This window comes from Apium graveolens, chromosome 7 (assembly GCF_009905375.1).
Source record: "Apium graveolens cultivar Ventura chromosome 7, ASM990537v1, whole genome shotgun sequence".
In the NCBI taxonomy this organism is placed as follows: Eukaryota; Viridiplantae; Streptophyta; class Magnoliopsida; order Apiales; family Apiaceae; genus Apium; species Apium graveolens.
This window is the reverse complement of record NC_133653.1, coordinates 206,388,581-206,408,542: the sequence shown is the minus strand read 5'-3', so window position 1 is coordinate 206,408,542 and position 19,962 is coordinate 206,388,581. Positions and strand designations below refer to the sequence as shown.

The following is a 19,962-nucleotide window of genomic DNA, read 5'->3' as shown; positions in this document are numbered from 1 at the left end:
AATAACTCCAATTTTATTACCAGATTTTTTACAATTTTAAATATGTTTTGTTACAGGTATAATTCTCATACATATTTTGATGAGTGTGGATTCCCCATATATAAAAGAAGGACTGGAATTACCATTAACAAGAAGGGGGTCAATCTTGATAATCGCTTTGTTGTCCCATTCAATCGCGATCTTTTGGTGCATTTTCAATGTCACATGAATCTGGAGATTTGCAATAATTCAAGATCATTAAATTACCTTTTCAAATACTATTTAAAGGGTCATGACACGACAACAATGTATTTGAGGAAAACACGTACATGTACTTCTGTAACAATCCCAAAAAAAGCACCAAAAGGTCCGATTGATGAGGTAAAACATTATTTGGATGGGAGATATGTTTGCGTGTCAGAAGCATCTTGGAGGATATTTTCTTTTGACATTCATTCACGTTTGCCATCGGTAGAGAGGTAACCGATACATTTACCAGGCGAGAAGCATGTTTCGTTTAAGGCTGGAGATGTCTTGGAGGATGTTTGCGACAAGGAAATATCAAAAAAACCAAGTTAGAAGTATGGTTTGATGCAAATCAGACTTTCCCAAATACGAGGAATTATAGTTATTCTGAATTTCCAAATAAATTTACTTGGCATCCTCGACCTGGTATCTGGAAAGAAAGGAAAAGAGGATATGTTATTGGGAGACTCTCTGAAGTGCATTCATCAAGTGGTGAACTATTATATCTCCGCATGCTGTTACTTAGGAAGAAAGGTTCCAGGTCTTTTAAAGATCTTAAAAATGTTAATGGACACATCCACGAAACATTTAAGAAAGCATATGCGGCCCTTGGTCTTCTACAAAATGACAACCAATGGCATGAAGCAATTGTCGAGAACTCCCATACATCATTGCCTCCATAGTTACGTGCAATGTTTGTTAATATTTTGGCATATAGTCCTATTTCAGATCCACTTAGACTTTGGAAAGCTAATTGGCAATGTATGTCAGACGATATTCTCATAATCAGGCGACATATGCTTAATGATCCTCATATATACCTATCAGACGAAGATTTGAAGAATTATGCACTTGTCGATTTATATCTCATTATCATACTACCTGAATAATTAATATAATTCTGTTTTAGATATTATATGTAGTATACTTTTAAACTAACATAACACTTCATATATAGTTTTGCCTGCAGAAATTGAAAATTTGTTTAATGACATCGGGAAAAGTTTGAAGGACTTCGCGACAATGCCATTTCCAAGTGAATTTTATTTTAGCAATGCTGTTAACAGACTACTCCAAGAAGAAACTTCATATGATAAAGAAGAACTAAAAATTTTGCATGAAAAGAATCGTGGAATGCTCAACCCTGAACAGAAGAACGTTTACGATTCTATCATACAAAATGTTTATAATAAGGTAAGTGGTGTTTTCTTTATATATGGAAGTGGAGGATGTGGCAAGACATTTCTTTGGCAGACATTATGTTGTCGCCTTCGTTCAGAAGGAAAGATTGTGCTTCCTGTTGCCTCATATGGAATAGCAGCCGTATTGTTTCCTGGTGGTAGAACTGCACATTCAAGATTCCATATTCCTTTGAAACTTGATCAGGACATTACGGCCGGAATCAGACATGGAACCGATATTACAGAATTAATCCAACAAATTGATTCGATCATTTGGGATGAAGCGCCAATGAAACATCGTCATGCCTTTGAATCTGTTGATCATTCTTTGAGGGATATAATGTCTGCTATTGACAAAAGGAGAGAAAAGAAGCCATTTGGTGGTATCACAGTAGTTTTTGGCGGAGATTATAGGCAGATTTTACCCGTGATTCCAAAGGCATCCAGAGCTGAAGTAGTAGGTTCCACCCTCAATAAATCAAATATTTGGAAATTTCACCAAGTATTTTTACTTAAGCAAAATATGCGGCTTCATGCAGGAAATACAGAAATGGAGAATAAGGTTATAGCGGATTTCAGTAAATGGCAGCTTTTAGTTGGCGATGGTAAAGTTGAGAACTTTAGTCCTGATGCAGACACTGGTGAAATGCTAATAAAGATTCCAGATCAATATGTTGTTCATACCACGCAAAATCCTATAGAAAGTCTTTTTGAAATTACTTACCCGGATTTTCTAAGAAACATGTCTTCACATTCTTATCTAAGATCAAGAGCTATCCTAACACCAACTAATATTGTGGTGGACGACATCAATAACATCATTCTTGAGAAAATTCCTGGAACTCTACACACATATTATAGTCAGGATTCAATTGACGATGCTGGTGATGAAGATAATGAATTCAGATCAGCATTTCCAGTAGAGTACCTGAACTCATTAAATATGCCTTACATTCCTAAGCACGAGTTAAACATCAAGGTTGACGTCGTTGCCATGCTTATGAGAAATTTAAACCAAATTATGGGATTGTGTAATGGCACGTGAATCATTGTGACATCATGCAAGAAGAATAGTATTGAGTGTGAAATATTATGCGGATCCCATGTTGGCTCAAAAAATTTGATCCCGAGGATAGAGATGATTCCAACAGATACCAGCTGGCCTTTTGAGTTTAAAAGAATTCAGTTCCCACTCCAGATTTATTATACAATGACAATTAATAAGAGCCAGGGCCAATCACTTGACACGGTTGGTCTATACCTTCCCAGAGCAGTGTTTTCTCATAGCCATGTCTACGTTGCCATCTCAAGAGTTACAAGACCAGAAGGTCTCCACATTCTCATCGACAGTGATGATGGTACCACCGCAAATATTACATCAATGTAGTCTATGAAGAAGTATTTTACAACCTACCAAGCATAAATGATGAAAATGTATCAGATTAGTTATTTGTATTGCACATTTACAATCCTGACTAAGTTACTCATCATTTTATTATAATTGATAGTTTGAGAAATTATTTGTTATTAAATTAAAATTACATCATGTCATATTGTTTATTGATGCTCATATGTGAAGTAAAAGGCAGATTCTCGAATAGTTTTTTATGCATTTCAAATTCTCAATATAATTAGATGTGATATGTTTTATATTGATAAGGAGACATTATGATAATCAGAGAAGATTATGGGATAACAACAATATCTATCAGATAACTAGCTCATATTTAAATACTTGTTTAATATCATATTTATGTTACTAATTGATCTTCTATTTTAACACAATCTTTTTTCCATGCTAATATTAGTGTAAGCTGTTAAGGATCATCATACAACTCTAATAGATATCTATTGATTAAGATTTTCATGGACTAATTATCAGCATATCACCTTAACTATAAAGATAATGTATATCTTTATTAAAAATACAGCCGATTGTCTTAAACGATCCACACATTCGTATTTTTTTTCTATATATCCAACTCATAAACTAATTTCAGAGTTCATATGGCAGAACATCCAAGTATAATTCCAATTCATTACCTCTTTGTTGATATGAACATTTAACATACTCCTTTTTGATAATATCTATTAACTTTTTCATTACTCAGATATGCAAGACCATCATCATTTATCCAATTTGGATGGTAATCATACTGCTTGGACTTTGAAGATCCGTGTGACAAGAATGTGGGTATCAACTAATCGACAAGGTGTTTTAGTCAGGCACAATCTTATTCTATTGGACTGTGAGGTTTGATTGAATAACTATATAACTTATACCAAATCTATGATTGTGTTTTCCAGCCTCTATCCTAAGATTTTCTTTTTTGCAGAATAATCACATACTTGCAATTGTTCCACCAGCTCTTTGGAATTTGTTTGCCTTTATTATTAATCCTGGCACATTGTTACGTATCAGAAATGTTCATGTTCTTCCAGCTGCTGGGTTTTTGAGGCATGTACGTTCTGCAAATTACATCATGTTTCTTCCCAACAATGTGGTGGTGTTGGAACCTGAGGAAATTTTGAGTATATGGCGCCATAAATTTAATTTGGTTCCTGTGACGCTCCTATATAATTCTCTTCATTGTTCTGCTCTCAATGAGCTTCCTATTTATTCCACTGGTATTGCGTATTAAATTTTAGAACAAATCACTTACAATTTGTTGTTTTTAACTTTAAGTTTATTGTTGTAGATGTTATTGGAATTGTTGAACTCCTGCAACCAGTACAATCTATTATGACAAGATTTGGTGCAAAGGAAGTGTTACGCTTCATAATTTTAGATGGCGTGTAAGACTCTTCAATAAAATTTTTGACAGTTATAAAAATACTACGCCATCCTCCAATTTTCATATTTTTCGTATTAATACTATTGAACATCCATAAGTGCTTGACGTTTTATTATATTCGTTTTAGGAGGGCCATCCAAGTGTGTTTTAGCCGTTCTTTGCCAACAAATTTTGAATCATTGTACCAAGTTACTGAAATTGAACCCAAAATTGTGATTCCGGCATCTGTTACAGTCTTTATGTATCGAGGTTAATGTCTTATTTTTTATATTAAAAACCTTTAAAATTGTAAGCCTTCTCATAAGTTATAGAATTTCTTCTAACTCTTAAATAATATATATTTTTCGCTCTTAAAAATAGGAAGAGCGCAGATCAACAATATTCCGTCAACAAAGCTTTTTGTCAATCTTGATTATCCTGATGTCTTTTTTTGAGGCAGAGGTAACTAAATATAAATTATATATTTTTGATTTTTACATCATTTTTTCATATATACGCTTATAATTTTTACATACTTTGCAATATAGGTTGATGGACATTTGACAAATCCAAATTTGACGCTGTAGAACCATTCCCGTCAACGAAGCTTGAAGACATTTTATTTTTACTGCATTTCTATTAAATTGATGAGACATGTCATTTTTCAATTGTTGGAATACTGATAAACTTCCTGATTCAACCGCATTGTTGTATTTGTTTTTATTAAACTTATTTACCACGCTATGGATTATTTTATAATTTCTGTGTCAAACATAATTCTCTCAGTATTTGTCTTTATTAAATGTTGGAACAATTTTGATCACATTATCTCAACTCAACAGTTTAAATAAATACATTAATTTAATATGTATATTCTAAAGTTCTGAAAAAAGATGTTATCATTCCATTTCGAAAGAATCAAACAGATTTTGTCATAAATATTCATATCATTTTCATATCTTATGCATATTTTTAAATGAATTAGAGAAACCGATAGAGTTATGACAAAAATATACAAGTTGATAAAAAATGAAATTAATAAGACTTTGATTGTGATGATTGGATTAATTTAACTGATTAACCGTAATTAACTAATTAACTCAAAATTTAAAATATAATATTCCGTTACATCTAAATTGTACTTATATATTTAAGAATTATATTGAATAGATAGGAATATAATTGATGATTAATGAGATAATCATTCGGGATTATATTGTTGTCGGTCTTTATCATACATATTTTAAAAAAAGTATCAATTAGCATCAACTTACCAGAATGAATAAGATAATTGATGAATAATTAGAGAATCAATCAGGACTATATTGTTGGAAGTCTTTACCATACAGTTAAAATAGAGTATCAATTAGCATCAATTTACCAGTTTGAATAGTAATCATAACCTATCAAGTTGCATATATCATTTGCAAATGCATTTAAATTTCATGCCTTGAGATAAACATCAAACGTACTCTGACACTAAAAATAAAACTTTAGGTTTCCTCTCAATTTGTTCTCTCTAAAAACATCATCGATTGGTAGGAAATGATCTAATATGTTAACATTAGTTCTTCATCGTGCATGTTGTCAATTTTTGTTAATATTTTGTAGGCTTTAATTCCTCAATTGTTAATGCTTGCACTTTGTTTAATTGACTTGAACAAAAGCTTCAATGGAGTCTGCAGTATTCAATCTTATTGAAGACCTTGATTAATCGACTACCAATTGGAAGATTAAGGCTAGAGTAACTAGGATGTGGACCATCGTTAGCTCTGAGAATGGATCAGTCAAAGGATATAATGTCATTCTGCTTGATGATGATGTAAGTCTTATGTTCTAAAATTTTATTATGGTATTGATAGGGATAAATAAATCTTGATTGTGTAAATTAAATATTACATTAATTATAAATAATTTGGGCTACTAGGCCCAATAAGAAGATGTATGATATTCAGACCAAAAAGGTTAACACATTGATCAAGCATGATGGACCAGATCAGGCCTGATGGAACAAAGAAGGTCCAAAAACCCTGAATAGTAATTAATTTCGTAATTAATTAATAAGGGAAAAATCAGCTATTGAGAAGAGTCCCAATAAGGACATAAATCCTTGCAGATTAGCCTCTAAGGGACCTAGAAGGATAAGGAATCAGTTTCCTACTATTTAGGACTCCAAAGTCCATTCTAATTCTGAGATTTGGCTACCAAGTCTCCTATACCAAGTCCAATTCAAGGACCACCAACATCTATTAAGGGGTCTCACCCCATAAATCAGAATTATATTTTTTGACTTGATCATTGGCAATCATCAAGGTACGTAGGTATCTTGTTAAGGCAGATCGAGTCACGAAATACAAGAGCAGTCAAATCGAGCCTCGAAACTCACGTTCCTTAGTAATAAATACAGTAATCATATACCCTAGTTTTTAATCTATAACATTTGGCGCCGTCCGTGGGAAGGGCCAACAACAACCATGACGAGAACACGGAGAACAATTAGAGCTCTTGAGGAAGGAACACCATCGGGGACAACCCTAGTGATTTCGTCAACCATTGAGGTACCTCCTCATTCAACTTATGCAGTCACCCAAGGAGAAGCCCAGATAGGGGTAACTGAACCTCAGCCACAAGGGACGATTCCCTCGGCTATTCAAGGTACGAATCCCCAAGTTCAACAGCTACATGCACCTGTGAATTCTCGACCTATTAAATACGAGTATTCATCTGTTGTGACTACTAACCCCCCTTATGGGATGCCCCTTTACCCCGAGGTTGGAGGAAGTGGACATGCTGGACGGAGTGAAGCACGAGGGTGATCGCCCCCTACATACGAGGTTTGGCTCCTATCCCTGAGGATCAGGAATTTTCTAGTCCTTACACTGAGAGAGACTCCGAATCTTCAGATGATGAAGTAGCCCCAAGAAGGAGACGTGCTGGCAAAGAGCCGATGGCTGATGGTAGCCAACGTCCTAGAAGCACCCAAGGGATGAATCCCCAAGAAGTGCAGGAAAAGATAAGGGCTTACGAGGCTAAGATTCAAAGGCTGAGGCGCGACTTGGAGGGGCATCAGATCACAAGACCCCCACTACCTCCTAGGGGGAGAAATCCTTCTCCTATCATAGACTTGGATGGTCCAATACAAAGAAGGGCTGTTGTCCCAAGGGCTGATCAAAGCAATCTTCTTCCCCTTGGAGATCCAGATGATCCTACTCCGCCCTTCACTGAAGAAATAATGAATGCCCATATCTCAAGGAAGTTCAAGATGCCAACTATCAAAGCTTATGATGGCACGGGAGATCCCGCTAATCATGTTAGGACATTCTCTAATGCACTGCTGTTGCAGCCCGTGAATGATGCTATTAAGTGTCGGGCCTTTCCTCAAACCCTGTCGGGTATGGCTCAAAGGTGGTATAGTCGTTTGCCCCCAAACTCTATTGGGTCCTTCAGGGAATTAAGTCAGGCTTTTGTTAAACAGTTCATCAGTGGGAGAGTGCATGAGAAAAGTTCAGCATCCCTCATGAGTATTGTGCAGAAAACAAAGGAATCCTTGGGAGACTACCTGAATCGTTTCACAAAGGAGGCTTTAAAAGTCCCGGACCTTGATGATAAGGTATCCATGATAGCACTGCAACAGGGAACTAGAGATGAGTTTTTCAAGATATCCTTGGCCAAACGCCCCCTTGAAAGCATGTTGCAGCTCCAAGATAGGGCGGGGAAGTATATCAAGGTCGAAGAGAGTATGAGAAAAATAGTCGTGAGCAACGAGCCCGCTGGAGGCAAGAAGCGGAAGACCGATCTGGAATACATTGCTAAGGACAAGTATCCTAGAACTGAGCAAAATCCTGACTCAACTCCCAAGAGAGGAGGACCGGGACAAAAATTTACTGAGTATATTAAGCTGAATGCTCCAAGGAGCCAAATTTTAATGGAAATCGAGAAATATCGAGATATTCGCTGACCTAAGCCCTTGAAGGTTGACCCTGCCAAGTTAGATAAGAGCAAGTATTGTAGATTTCACAAGGATGTTGGTCATGACACCGATGAGTGTAGGCAACTGAAAGATGAAATTGAGTTCCTTATTAGAAATGGGAGGTTGAACAAGTACACTGGAGATGGAGGGGATAGGAATAATAATGGAAGAAAGAACTTTGAAGATCGTAGGAGGGACCAAGATGATCAGGGGGGAATCCCCAGCCTAGGGGACCGGTGATAAATACAATCTTCAGAGGACCACGACCCCGAGGGCCTGTGATAAACACAATTTTTGGAGGACCAACTGCTGCTAGGTTATCCAAGAACTCCAGGAAAGCGTATGCCCGAGAAGTTATGCATATCGTTGGGGAAGCCCCAAAGAGGGCCAGGACAGGTGTAATAATGTCTTTTAATGATTCTGATCTGGAGGGTGTGAAATTTCCCCATGACGACCCGTTGGTTATAACCCCGATAATAAGGAACAGCCCAATGAGAAGGGTCCTTGTGGATAATGGTGCTTCAGTGGATATCTTGCTCCATGACACCTTTTTGAGAATGGGATATAACGACTCCCAATTGACCCCAACCGACATGCCAATATATGGATTTGCGGGAGTGGAGTGCCCCGTAGAAGGGATAATCAAGTTGCCAACAACCATAGGACAGGAACCAAGGCAAGCAACTCAGATTTTGGACTTCGTGGTGGTGAAAGCTAGTTCGACTTACAACGCTATCATGGGAAGAACATGGATACACGCCTTCAAGGCCGTCCCTTCTTCCTACCATTCAGTTATGAAGTTTCCCACCCGGGATGGGATCGGAGAAGAGAGAGGAGATCAAAAAATGGCTAGAAGCTGTTATGTGGCCACTTTGAGGGCAAATGGAGTTGGGGGGCAAGTGCTGCCTATTGAAGATCTGGATATCCGAGAAAATGATGAGAAAAGAGGGAAGCCGGCAGAAGACTTGGTTTCAATTCCCTTAGCTCCCGAGGATCCTGAGAAGGTGACTTTCGTTGGAGCCATACTAGAGGAGCCCCTTAGAGGGAAGTTGGTGAAATTTCTGCAAGAAAATAGTGATGTGTTTGCATGGTCAGCAGCTGATATGCCAGGCATAGACCCGGAACTAATCACTCATAAACTGAATGTGGATCCAAATCGGAAGACGGTGAAATAAAAGAAAAGAAGTTTTGCTCCAGTAAGGCAGGAAGCTATAAGACAGGAGGTCGAGAAGCTCTTAGAGGCTGGTTTCATTGAGGAGATACAATTTCCGGAATGGTTAGCAAACCCCGTAATGGTGAAGAAGGCAAATGGAAAATGGAGGATGTGTATAGACTTCACTGATCTGAATGATGCATGCCCTAAGGACTATTTTCCGTTGCCAAGAATTGATACTTTGATAGATGCCACTGCTGGGCATGAGATGCTGAGCTTCATGGAAGGATTTAGTGGATACAATCAGATCAAGATGCACAAGGACGACATTCCAAAGGTATCATTCATCACTGACTTCGGTGTTTATTGTTATCTTGTTATGGCATTTGGTCTCAAGAATGCAGGAGCCACCTATCAAAGGTTGGTAAATAAAATTTTTACGGATCTTATTGGCAAGACTATGGAAGTCTATGTTGATGACATGTTAGTCAAGAGTCTAGTAAAGACTGATCATATAACCCATTTGAGGGAAGCTTTCGAGGTCCTGAGGTACCACAAGATGATGTTAAATCCTACGAAGTGTGCTTTCGGAGTAGGATCTGGAAAATTTTTGGGATTGATGGTCTCCAAGAGAGGGATCGAGGCCAACCCGATAAAATAAAGGCAATCCTGGACATGGAGCCACCAAAAACTGTCAAAGATGTTCAGAAGCTTACAGGAAGGGTTGCTGTGCTGGGACGATTCATCTCCAAGTCAGGAGACAAGTGCTTATCGTTCTTCAAGTCCTTAAAGAAGGTAAAAGATTTTTTAATGGAGTGAGGAAAGCGAGGAATTAAAGAAATATATGGCCCAGGCCCCGTTGTTGGCCAAGCCAGCTTTGAATGAAGTCTTATACTTGTACTTGGCCGTTTCAGAGAGTGCCTTGAGCGCTGTGTTGGTTAAGGAGGAATTGAAAATCCAGAAACCCGTATACTATATCAGCAAAATTCTGCATGGAGCTGAGTTGAATTATTCAACCATTGAGAAGTTTGCTTTAGCTCTGGTAATGGCTTCAAGAAAGCTCCGTCCTTACTTTCAGGCGCATCAAATTGAGGTTCTAACAAATCAACCCTTGAAAAATATAATCCATAGTCCTAAGGCTAGTGGGAGACTAATCAAATGGGCAATAGAGCTGGGAGAATTCAACATCAAGTATAAGCCACGAACGGCAATAAATTCCCAGGCATTGGCTGACTTCATGGTGGAATGTACCATACCCAACCAAGAAGTCGGGGGGCAGGAAGATACCATACCTCAGGACAAGGAAGTTGATAAGGGGGACAAAGAAAAGGATGATAAGGAGAAAGAATATTGGGTTCTCTATTTTGATGGAGCATCAAAAATAAATTCAAGTGGGGCAGGTTTGGTTTTACAAAGCCCTGATGGGTTCTTGATTGAGTATGCCATGAAGTTAGACTTCCCAACCACAAACAATGAGGTAGAATATGAAGCTCTGATAGCTGGTCTTGGCTTAGCAGTGACACTTAGAGTCAAGAACTTAAAAGTCCGTGGAGATTTGAAGCTGGTCATATCCCAGGTAAAGGGAGAGTTTGAGGAAAGGGATGATACGATGGCTAAGTATGTCCGCCTAGTAAGGGCTGTGATGACCCAATTCGATGAATGCCATGTTGAGCACATTCCAAGAGAGGAAAATGCTAAGGCAGATGCATTATCAAAGTTTGCTTCATCTGAGATAGAAGAAAGTTCTGGAAGTGTATACTTTCACGTTTTGAAAACACGGAGCATTGATGTTAAGCTTGTGGCTCATATAGGCTTGGGGACGTCATGGATAGATCCCATTAAGGCTCACATTCAAACCGGTTGGTTGCCAAACGATGCTACTGAAGCATGAAAATTGGATGTTCGAGCACTAAGATACTCTTTGATAGATGGAAATTTGTATAAAAGATCTTTCGTGGTTCCCTACTTAAGGTGTCTCAGGCCCGATGAGGCACGCTTGGCTCTTGAAGAAGTACATGAAGGCATATGTGGGCAACACTTGGGGGGCAGGGCCTTAGCTCATAAGATAACCCGTTTAGGCTTCTATTAGCCAGAAATGATGGTTGATGCCAAAGAATATGTGAAAAAGTGTGACCGCTGTCAGAAGCATACACCAGTCGTTAGACAACCCCCCGAGATGCTGACCTTCATTAACTCGCCTATCCCATTTGCTATGTGGGGAATGGATATACTAGGGCCTTTCCCCATGGCCACGACACAAAGGAAGTTCCTAATTGTAGCCATTGATTATTTTACTAAGTGGATTGAAGCCAAGCCTTTGGCCAAAATCACAACTAAGCAAGTTGCACAATTCCTGTGAGAAAATATCATGGGCCGGTATGGAATTCCCCGCATCCTAGTCATTGACAATGAAACACAATTCAACAATGAGGAATTCAAGAAGTATTGTGAGGAGAATGAAATTGAGTTGTGATTCACCTTTGTGGCTCACCCGCAAGCCCATGAGCAAGCAGAAGTGGCGAATCGAATAATCCTGGATGGACTAAAGAAGAGAATCGAGAAGTCAAGGAATAACTGGGTGGATGAAATATTCCCAATACTATGGGCCTTTAGAACTACATGTAGAGTCACGACTGGAGCAACTCCCTTCATGTTAGCATATGGTGCAGAAGCAGTTGTTCCTGTAGAGATATCACATTCCTCCCCCATGATTCAAGCTTTCATTGCTGAGGAAAAGGAAGAAGGGCAAAGGTTAGCCCTGGATCTAATTGATGAAGCACGAGATGAGGCACATGCAAAGATAGTGGAATATCAGAAAAAAGCTTCATTTTACTACAACCTAAGGGTTAAATAAAGGTTCTTCAAACAAGGTGACTTAGTCTTGAGGAAAGTGGAAGCTTCTAGTATAGGGCAGAAAGGGAAACTTTCCCCAAATTGGGAAGGGCCATAAAAATTCAAGAGCGTTCAGGGTAGAGGAACCTACAAGCTGGAGACTATGGATGGTTTTGAAGTCCCGAGAACTTGGCATGCCCAAAACCTGAAAGTTTACTATGTGTAAAACAGTTAAAGCACGATTCTCACTTGTCAGAGTGACAAGTAGGTTTAAAAGCACCTTGAAGCTTTGCTTGCTTAGGATTTTTTATAGAAGATATGTTTAGATTTTATCAGGGTTGAACCCATCTCATGTAAGGTATCAAGAATACGAATTTATAATAAAAAGCGTTCGGCTTAATCTAGCCTATTAGATTGATGCATTGTGAAGGATAAAACCAAGTTATAAACTTGAGTTTGAAAACTCGGAAAAAATATGATGATACTTGGGCAATACAACTGAAAATAATAAAAGTCAATTATAAAGTTCAATATTGTCTAAGAAAGAAGAAATACATAAAACTTAGGCCTTGGAAGGCTCAGATTCTTCGGAACCACTATCTGAAGCCTCCTCGGACGTCTCTTCAGTCGGTCCCTCGGAAGTCTCCGCAGAGGTTCCCTCGGTACTATCCTCGGACGCTTTGGATGCCGTAGGAGACGCTGGTTTAGGAGATGCTGGTTTTGGAGGCTCTTCTACCCTGGTCTTCTTTATAACGGGCTCGGTCTCCTTCTCAGAAGAAGATTCCTCCTCTTCAGAGCTGGATTTAAGCTCCTTCCTTTTTTGGCCTTGGCCCTGACTCCCCGATGGGCTGTCCTTAAGCAGATCGGCAAGCTTATTTGCAACGCCCCCAAGTGCTGGGACTTTCACAGGGCAGGGGAAAGAAGATTATTCAAGAACCTCAGGAAATTCTTCCTGGATAGCCTCCACAGCAGTGTCCCAGCCTTCCTTGTAGCTGACTGGATGTAGGAGGGCATCATGCTCCACCATTAAATCCTTGAATTCCCGAGTATCCATCCAGCCGTCAAAAGCTTTGTCTTTTTGAGCCTTGAGGATAACATTCTCAGGCCGGGCCGTTTCAAGGTCAGAAGTTGATGAGGCGAGTTGGGCTTGAAGAGCCTCTATCCTCTGGTTGGCCTCCTTCAGCTTCTTGTTTGCATCCTCTAGGCCAACTTTCCAAGCCTTGGCTTGGTGAATTACCCCTTGAAAATGGACATTCTCCTACAAGATACAAAGCAAAAGTGAGATACGAGAAAAATTACGGCAAAAAGCTATGAATGCCAAAAGAAAAAGATGTACCGTCGCCAAAGCCTGAGCTCTGAAAAGCTCGTTAGCCTCCAAGTCCTGTTGAAGGACACGGTCATGATAGTCAACTGGGGAAATGGAATGCATAGACCATTCCTTGGCAAGCGCTGTGTTGCCAACAATCGAATCCTTTCCCCGGATTCCCCAAGCGGGTTGGAAGAAAGCCCGTGTTTTTTTTAGTACGTAAAGGTTGGCTGAGGCCTTCCTCTCCTGGTTCCTTCGCCTGGAGTAGGAACTCCGGGAAACGATCCCCGAGGCGCGGGTCTTTGAAGACCTTCCCAGCACGTTTCATCATGGTTGTCTCCAGGTCTTTAGGCTTTGTAGCCTCCTCAATCTTCTCAGCCACTGCAACAAATAAGATAAGTGAGTTGAGAAATTAGAAAAGTAAAAGATGGAAGAAACGAAGACAACTAGAGAAGGAAGGAAATATACTCTTCTTAGGAACGGGAGAAAGGCCACGTTCTACAAGAACAGTCTCCCTGATGAGATCCCAAGAGTGGGAAGTCCCATTATCTTGAGTAAGGAGGTTGAAAGCTCTGGTCTCCTCCTCAGACAAAACTATATCGTTAGGGCTCCCATCTACAGCTAGCCCAAAAGACGAACGAAAGAGGGTGCCCCAATGTCGCCTTCCCAAAGAACGTACAGAATATCTTTCTTCCACCCCAAATTATTGTCAGGGATGGACTTCCCATTCACTATGTGGGGAACGGTTGGGTGCTGGTTCAAAGAAACCCACCCCGAATTCTTGTCAGAACTGTTCTTGAACTGAAAAATCTTTCTAAAAACGGCAACCGAAGTAGGGACGTTGTGCTTGGCGCATTGCGACAATTAGCACACAATCAACCTCCAAGAGTTTGGAGGGAGTGGGCAAGGGCTGATGCCCACATCAGCTAGCAAAACAGGGATAAATGGGTGAAAGGGGAGTGTAATACCTGCCCTTAGAGTGTCCTTGTCGACGCTTAGTGCGTCCTTCCTCCATTGACAGGCCCTGTCGGCCGGACCCGCAAGAACTAGCTTGAAAGGTTCCTTGATTTTGAAACAAGCACTCAACTTTTCCAGCTCCTTTGGATCCCGCAAGACACTGATATGGCCATGCGCGTCTAAATGCGCATCAGACGGGTACTCATCCCCTCGGGTGTTGATCATATCAATCAAGGAAGTGTACCTTGATCGAATGGGGAATTCATTGGACTTTTTAGCCATGTTCATCTTGGCCAAACGAGTCATTTTCTTATCAGCCATTAGAAAAAAGGGCACATAAGAAGACAATTTTAAACGCAAACTATGCAAAAACAAGCACAAGAAGAAAAAAGGGAAAAGTGTTTACCTGAAGTAATGCTGCTAAAAGAGGCTGGCTTGCTAAATGGAGGCTTTGGGGCTCAAAAAAATCTGACCTACAGTTATTTCTCTGAGATCCTTAACAGAAGAAAAGAGAAGGAGAATTTAGAAATGAGAAAGTGAGGAGCAATAGACTCTACTCACTCCTTTATATAGGAGAAAAAGTGAAGTCGAAGGGACAAAAAGCCTAGTAAGATTAAAGGCCCAAAGAAGAAAGCCCAGAAATGGAACGTTCCAGAATACTCCAAGAAATTCCAAAGGAAATAAATAAAAAATTCTCGAGAATTCTAGAGAATTCTAAAGAAGGTGTTTAAACATATTAAAGTCCAGTTATAATATGGAAGAGACCCAATAGAAGGCCCAAATCCAATTAGGATTTGGAAAAATAGAGGCCCAAATCCAATTAGGATTTAGAAGAATACAGGCCCAAGTCAAGGCCCAAATCAAAGCCCAAACCCAATTAGGATTTGGAAAAAGAGAAGACCCAAACAAGGCCCAATCCAAACTGAATTAGGAAGAAGACCAATAAAGACCAGGGTTGAGGTCGAAATTGAGGTCGTGAATTCTATTCGAATTTTTTCGAACAGGTGCCCAAAAATTATGGGTAAAAAAGACCAGGATTGAGGTCGAATTTGAGGTCGTGAATTCTATTCGAATTCTTTCGAAAAGACACCCGAAAATTACGGTTAAAAAAGACCATGATTGAGGTCGAAGTCCAGACCAGGATTGAGGTCGAAGTCTAGACCAGGATTGAGGTCGAAGTCCAGGTAAATAAGACCAGGATTGAGGTTGAATTCCTGAATCAAGCACAATATTTTTTGAGAACAAGGTCAGAAATTTCGACCAAAATCCAGGACAAGGGTTCAACTAGGATCCTGGTCGAAATCCAGGTCGTAAATCCTAGTCGAAACCTTACGACCAGGAAACAAATAAGCACAGAAATTTTGACTAAAATCCAGGTCGAGGGTTGAACTAGGATCCTGGTCGAACTCCAGTCGTAAATCCTAGTCGAAACCTTACGACCAGGAAACAAAAAAGGACATAGATTTCGACCAAAATCCAGGTCGAAGGTTCGACTAGGATCCTGGTCAAAATCCAGGTCATGGATCCTAGTCGAAATCCTTCGACCAGGATTGAAATGCTACCCCAAAATTCGGCTAGGATTCAGGTCGAAATTTCGACTAGGATCCTGGTCGAAAAAGGGCTGAAAATTTAAAAATATTTATGAAAAATTGCAGGAAATTTGGAAAAATCTCGGAAATAAAGGGAAAATTCTTGAAAAAATACCATAAAATTCCTAAAAATAGGAAAAAGGTAAGAAAATAAAAAGGAATTTTTTAAACAACCCCGAAGCCGCTTACAAGGCAAATCATTGTAAACGTGTAGGTCGTTGTAACAAAACGATACCCTGTAAGGGAATGATTGAACTTAACTTTTGCAAAATCTTATACGATTTCCCAAAAGTTGGGGGGCAAATGATAGGGATAAATACATCCTGATTGTGTAAATTAAATATTACATTAATTATGCATGATTTGGGCTACTAAGCCCAATAAGAAGATGTATGACATTCAGACCAAAAAGGTTAACACATTGATCAAGCCTGATGGACAAGATCAGGCCTGATGGAACAAAGAAGGCCCAAAAACCCTGAATAGTTATTAATTTCATAATTAATTAATAAGGGAAAAATCAGCTATTGAGAAGAGTCCCAATAAGGACATAAATCCTTGCAGATTAGCCTATAAGGGACCTAGAAGGATAAGAAATCAGTTTCCTACTATTTAGGACTCCAAAGTCCATAACAGGTATTATGTACAATCCTACCTTCTTTTGTATACCAAATGTAACATCCTTTTTTGTTTTAGAATAATCACGTCCATGCATTTTCTTATCCCAATATTTAGAATGGATTCAAAACTCCGGTGATTGAAGGAGGCGTATATGTTTTTGACCAATTTTTTGTGAAAGATGTTGTCGGTAATCTGAAGCCTGTACAAGCTGATATCTGCATCAGATTTGCACAATATACTACGATCACCGCTGTTGAAGACGATGGCATGATTACTACTTGCAAATTCAAATTTTTGGATTTATATGATCTTTTTGCTAAGGCCAGCAAATATCAGCCACAACAACAGCCTGAATTTGCTATAGGTAACCTTAATATAATACTCTTTTGGTTCAGATTATTAGTTTTTTAAAATGCGTACCTTAATATTTCACTGCATTTTATCTTTCACTAAATTAAATATATTGCTCTGTTTAATTTAAATGTAATTGGAGTTATTAAGGATTTTGAACCTCTAACGAAACTTGACACTAGATTTGGCATGCGAGACATTGTCAAATTCAGAATTTGTGATTCCAGGTTTGTCGAATGTTTTAATATTTATCCTGTAATTTTAATTATTTTCAGAGTCCGCCTCTAATGTGGAAGTTTTATATCCTTGAATATATGTTCATTTTTCAATATAGTAATCAGCATAAAGTCAGTGTTTGGGGAGATCTTGCTGTGTTGGCCAATAACATTTATACTAAGGAACTCCAGTCTCCAGTCATTGCAATAATAACGAGCACAAAAGTTACACCTTTCATGAGTAAGTTCTCTTTAACTACCTAGTATAAATGACCTTGACATTATACAACAATTTCCTAAATTATATTGCTTTGATTTAGATACTGTGCAGATTGGTACTTTGCCATCTTCAAAATTGTACCTCAACCTAGATGATGAATCTGTGACTGATATGAGGATGAGGTACTACGATTAAGAATTATAATAATTACATAATTACATGACATTTGCATGTTTAATAACAGTTGATAGGAGGCTGAGTTAATAAACATCAATGTTTACCTTTGTAGGTTGAAGGAGGAGGAATATTTGTCAAACAAAGAAATATATCTTAAGGCGGCAAAATCTGAATTTGTTCAAACCTTTATGGAAAGAATGACATTAAAGGATCTCAATGAAAAGCTGACATATGATGACTTGAAGGTTTTATAACCTTTATAAAATTTGCACGACACAACCATATTGAATATGATTTATTTTTAAATCTAAACTTTTTTCACTTCAAACAGAAAAGGATATACACCACGTTCTCAGTTGTTAAGGTGGATGAGGATGTAGCATGGTGGTTTTACAGTTGTAACAAATGTCAACAAGAGGTTGAGCGGCTTGACAGGAGATTTCGATGTAATAATTGCCCTCGCATAATTCCGGTTGCCCCTAAAAGGTAGAACAAATTAAAGTTATATAAAAAAATTATTATGCTTTACTCTGTATTAAAGTCAACTTTCAATACTTATCACATAATTTCTTATAAATTCAGGTTTCGTATCATGGTCCTTCCTGAAGATGATATATTTTCATGTAATGTTATGCTCATGGACCGAGCTGCTAGAAGATTTGTTGGCACAAGTGCAGCAAAAATGTATAATGATTTTGAGAAGGTATAAATTCATTACAAAAAAGCAGATCCAATGTAATGTTCTAAATTATCAATTAAAGTGTTTAATAATTATTACATTGTCTCAGGCTCCAAAAGAAGGCCTTCCTCAGGTACTTAAAGATTTGGTTGGAAAGGAAGTCACTGTCATTATTCGGTTGAAAAAAGCAAATGTAACTGAGGATAGTACCATATTTGATGCAAATGACATATTTGACACGACTATGTGGAGTCCAAGTCCATCTGAATCTGCACATATATCAGAATCTTCCTCCATCAACTTTTCCGTTAATGTAAGTTTGGTTTTTATATGTTATAATACTCAAACCATTATAATTTTATAACTTTTATTCTTTCAACAAATCTTTATAAAGCGTAATTGTTTTTGTGTTAGTCTGTCGATCTTGATGTCATTGATCATACTCCAGGCTCTGCAAAATCAGTTACCAAAAAAATTAAAAAGGTAAGATATATTTATGCATTGTATTTTATTTTTTTTACATTAAATCACTTACAATCCGTTCATTAATTATCCTCATAAGTTGTAATATATGTTGTTTTTCTACGTTAAATTTAAAGGATTACATATTGATTTTGGTTCTTAACGGAAGTCTGAGTTATATTACAATTTGATATGAATTGATTGGTATAAATATATTAATAAGTACCTATATTCTATAAGTTTTTTATGTTATTTTGGTCATATTCTAAGAATTTTTAATTTGATAAAATTTGCAGGAGAGGTAATACAGCAGTTTATCACTCAAATATTTTGCTTGATGTTATGTACGAAAGCTGGATTGGATTGGTGTTTAGCATTTCTGAATTTCGTTTTAAATAATGACCATTATCAAGTTGTCATCATCATATTCTATCTTTTATAACTTTGTTTTCCGGAATTGATGCAAATGAATTTTGCAGATTGGACAAGTTGTACGTACTATGATCCAGTTTCTTTCAATTTCCAGAATTTCTATAATAATTTCCTTCAATACTTTATATCATTATTAAGGATTTTCATATATTTATCTATGTAATCCGGTACTTAGATTCATGTTTTTAGTTTTCTTTAATTTTATCCGTTGTATAAATTATTAAACTTAAGATATAAAAGATCGACCAATTATTTATACTCCACAAGTACTCAATCAAACTTTTCGATGATAACATTTTAACGTTATAGTTTCTCGAGAGTTATGAATAAATGTTTTATTTACTACATGAACTCAATAGAAATTTAATTTGAACGTATGGAAGATAATAAAATTTAGATGCATAATCCAAATTTAAACCAATAAAATCCATAATATTAATACATCATCTTTCAGACACAAAGTACTCGATCACATTCATCTACTTTCCAATTTAATAGAGATTAAACACACTATTCGATAACTATATCGAATATTAAGTCTTCTTGATGAAAAGTAAAAACCAAGGTATCGTCTTTTTTTAACTCATTATATGTTGTAAATTGTTTCCATCCAGCGGAGAATCGAGGCAATCCAGTGGAACACACTACCTTAACATTCCATGGTAGAAGCCCCTTTCTCAAGGTTACATTTTCACCATTTATCCATCTCCTACCATTTGGTTGTATAGCTATTGGGATATACTGCAAAAAAATATCATTTTTGAATTAATTAGCCACAACACAAGTGAACTTTATATTGTATTTGTGAAAATATTGTA

At 37.8% G+C, this 19,962-nt stretch overlaps 2 protein-coding genes across 2 annotated transcripts; both read left to right on the top strand.

The window, feature by feature from the left end:
• Positions 1 to 917: 917 nt before the first annotated feature.
• On the top strand, positions 918 to 2,451 carry LOC141674408 (ATP-dependent DNA helicase PIF1-like). Its single transcript, XM_074481117.1, has 2 exons — positions 918 to 987; positions 1,184 to 2,451. The coding sequence occupies exons 1-2, from the start codon at positions 918 to 920 to the stop codon at positions 2,449 to 2,451; spliced, it is 1,338 nt and encodes a 445-aa protein (XP_074337218.1).
• Positions 2,452 to 2,616: 165 nt separating this feature from the next.
• Positions 2,617 to 19,017, top strand: LOC141674407 (uncharacterized). The gene is made up of 11 exons (XM_074481116.1): positions 2,617 to 2,764; positions 3,518 to 3,660; positions 3,743 to 3,868; positions 16,723 to 16,972; positions 17,495 to 17,576; positions 17,684 to 17,816; positions 17,903 to 18,057; positions 18,154 to 18,274; positions 18,360 to 18,563; positions 18,665 to 18,733; positions 19,009 to 19,017. Exons 1-11 carry the CDS (start codon positions 2,617 to 2,619, stop codon positions 19,015 to 19,017), a joined length of 1,440 nt encoding a protein of 479 aa, XP_074337217.1.
• The last annotated feature ends 945 nt before the right edge of the window (positions 19,018 to 19,962 follow it).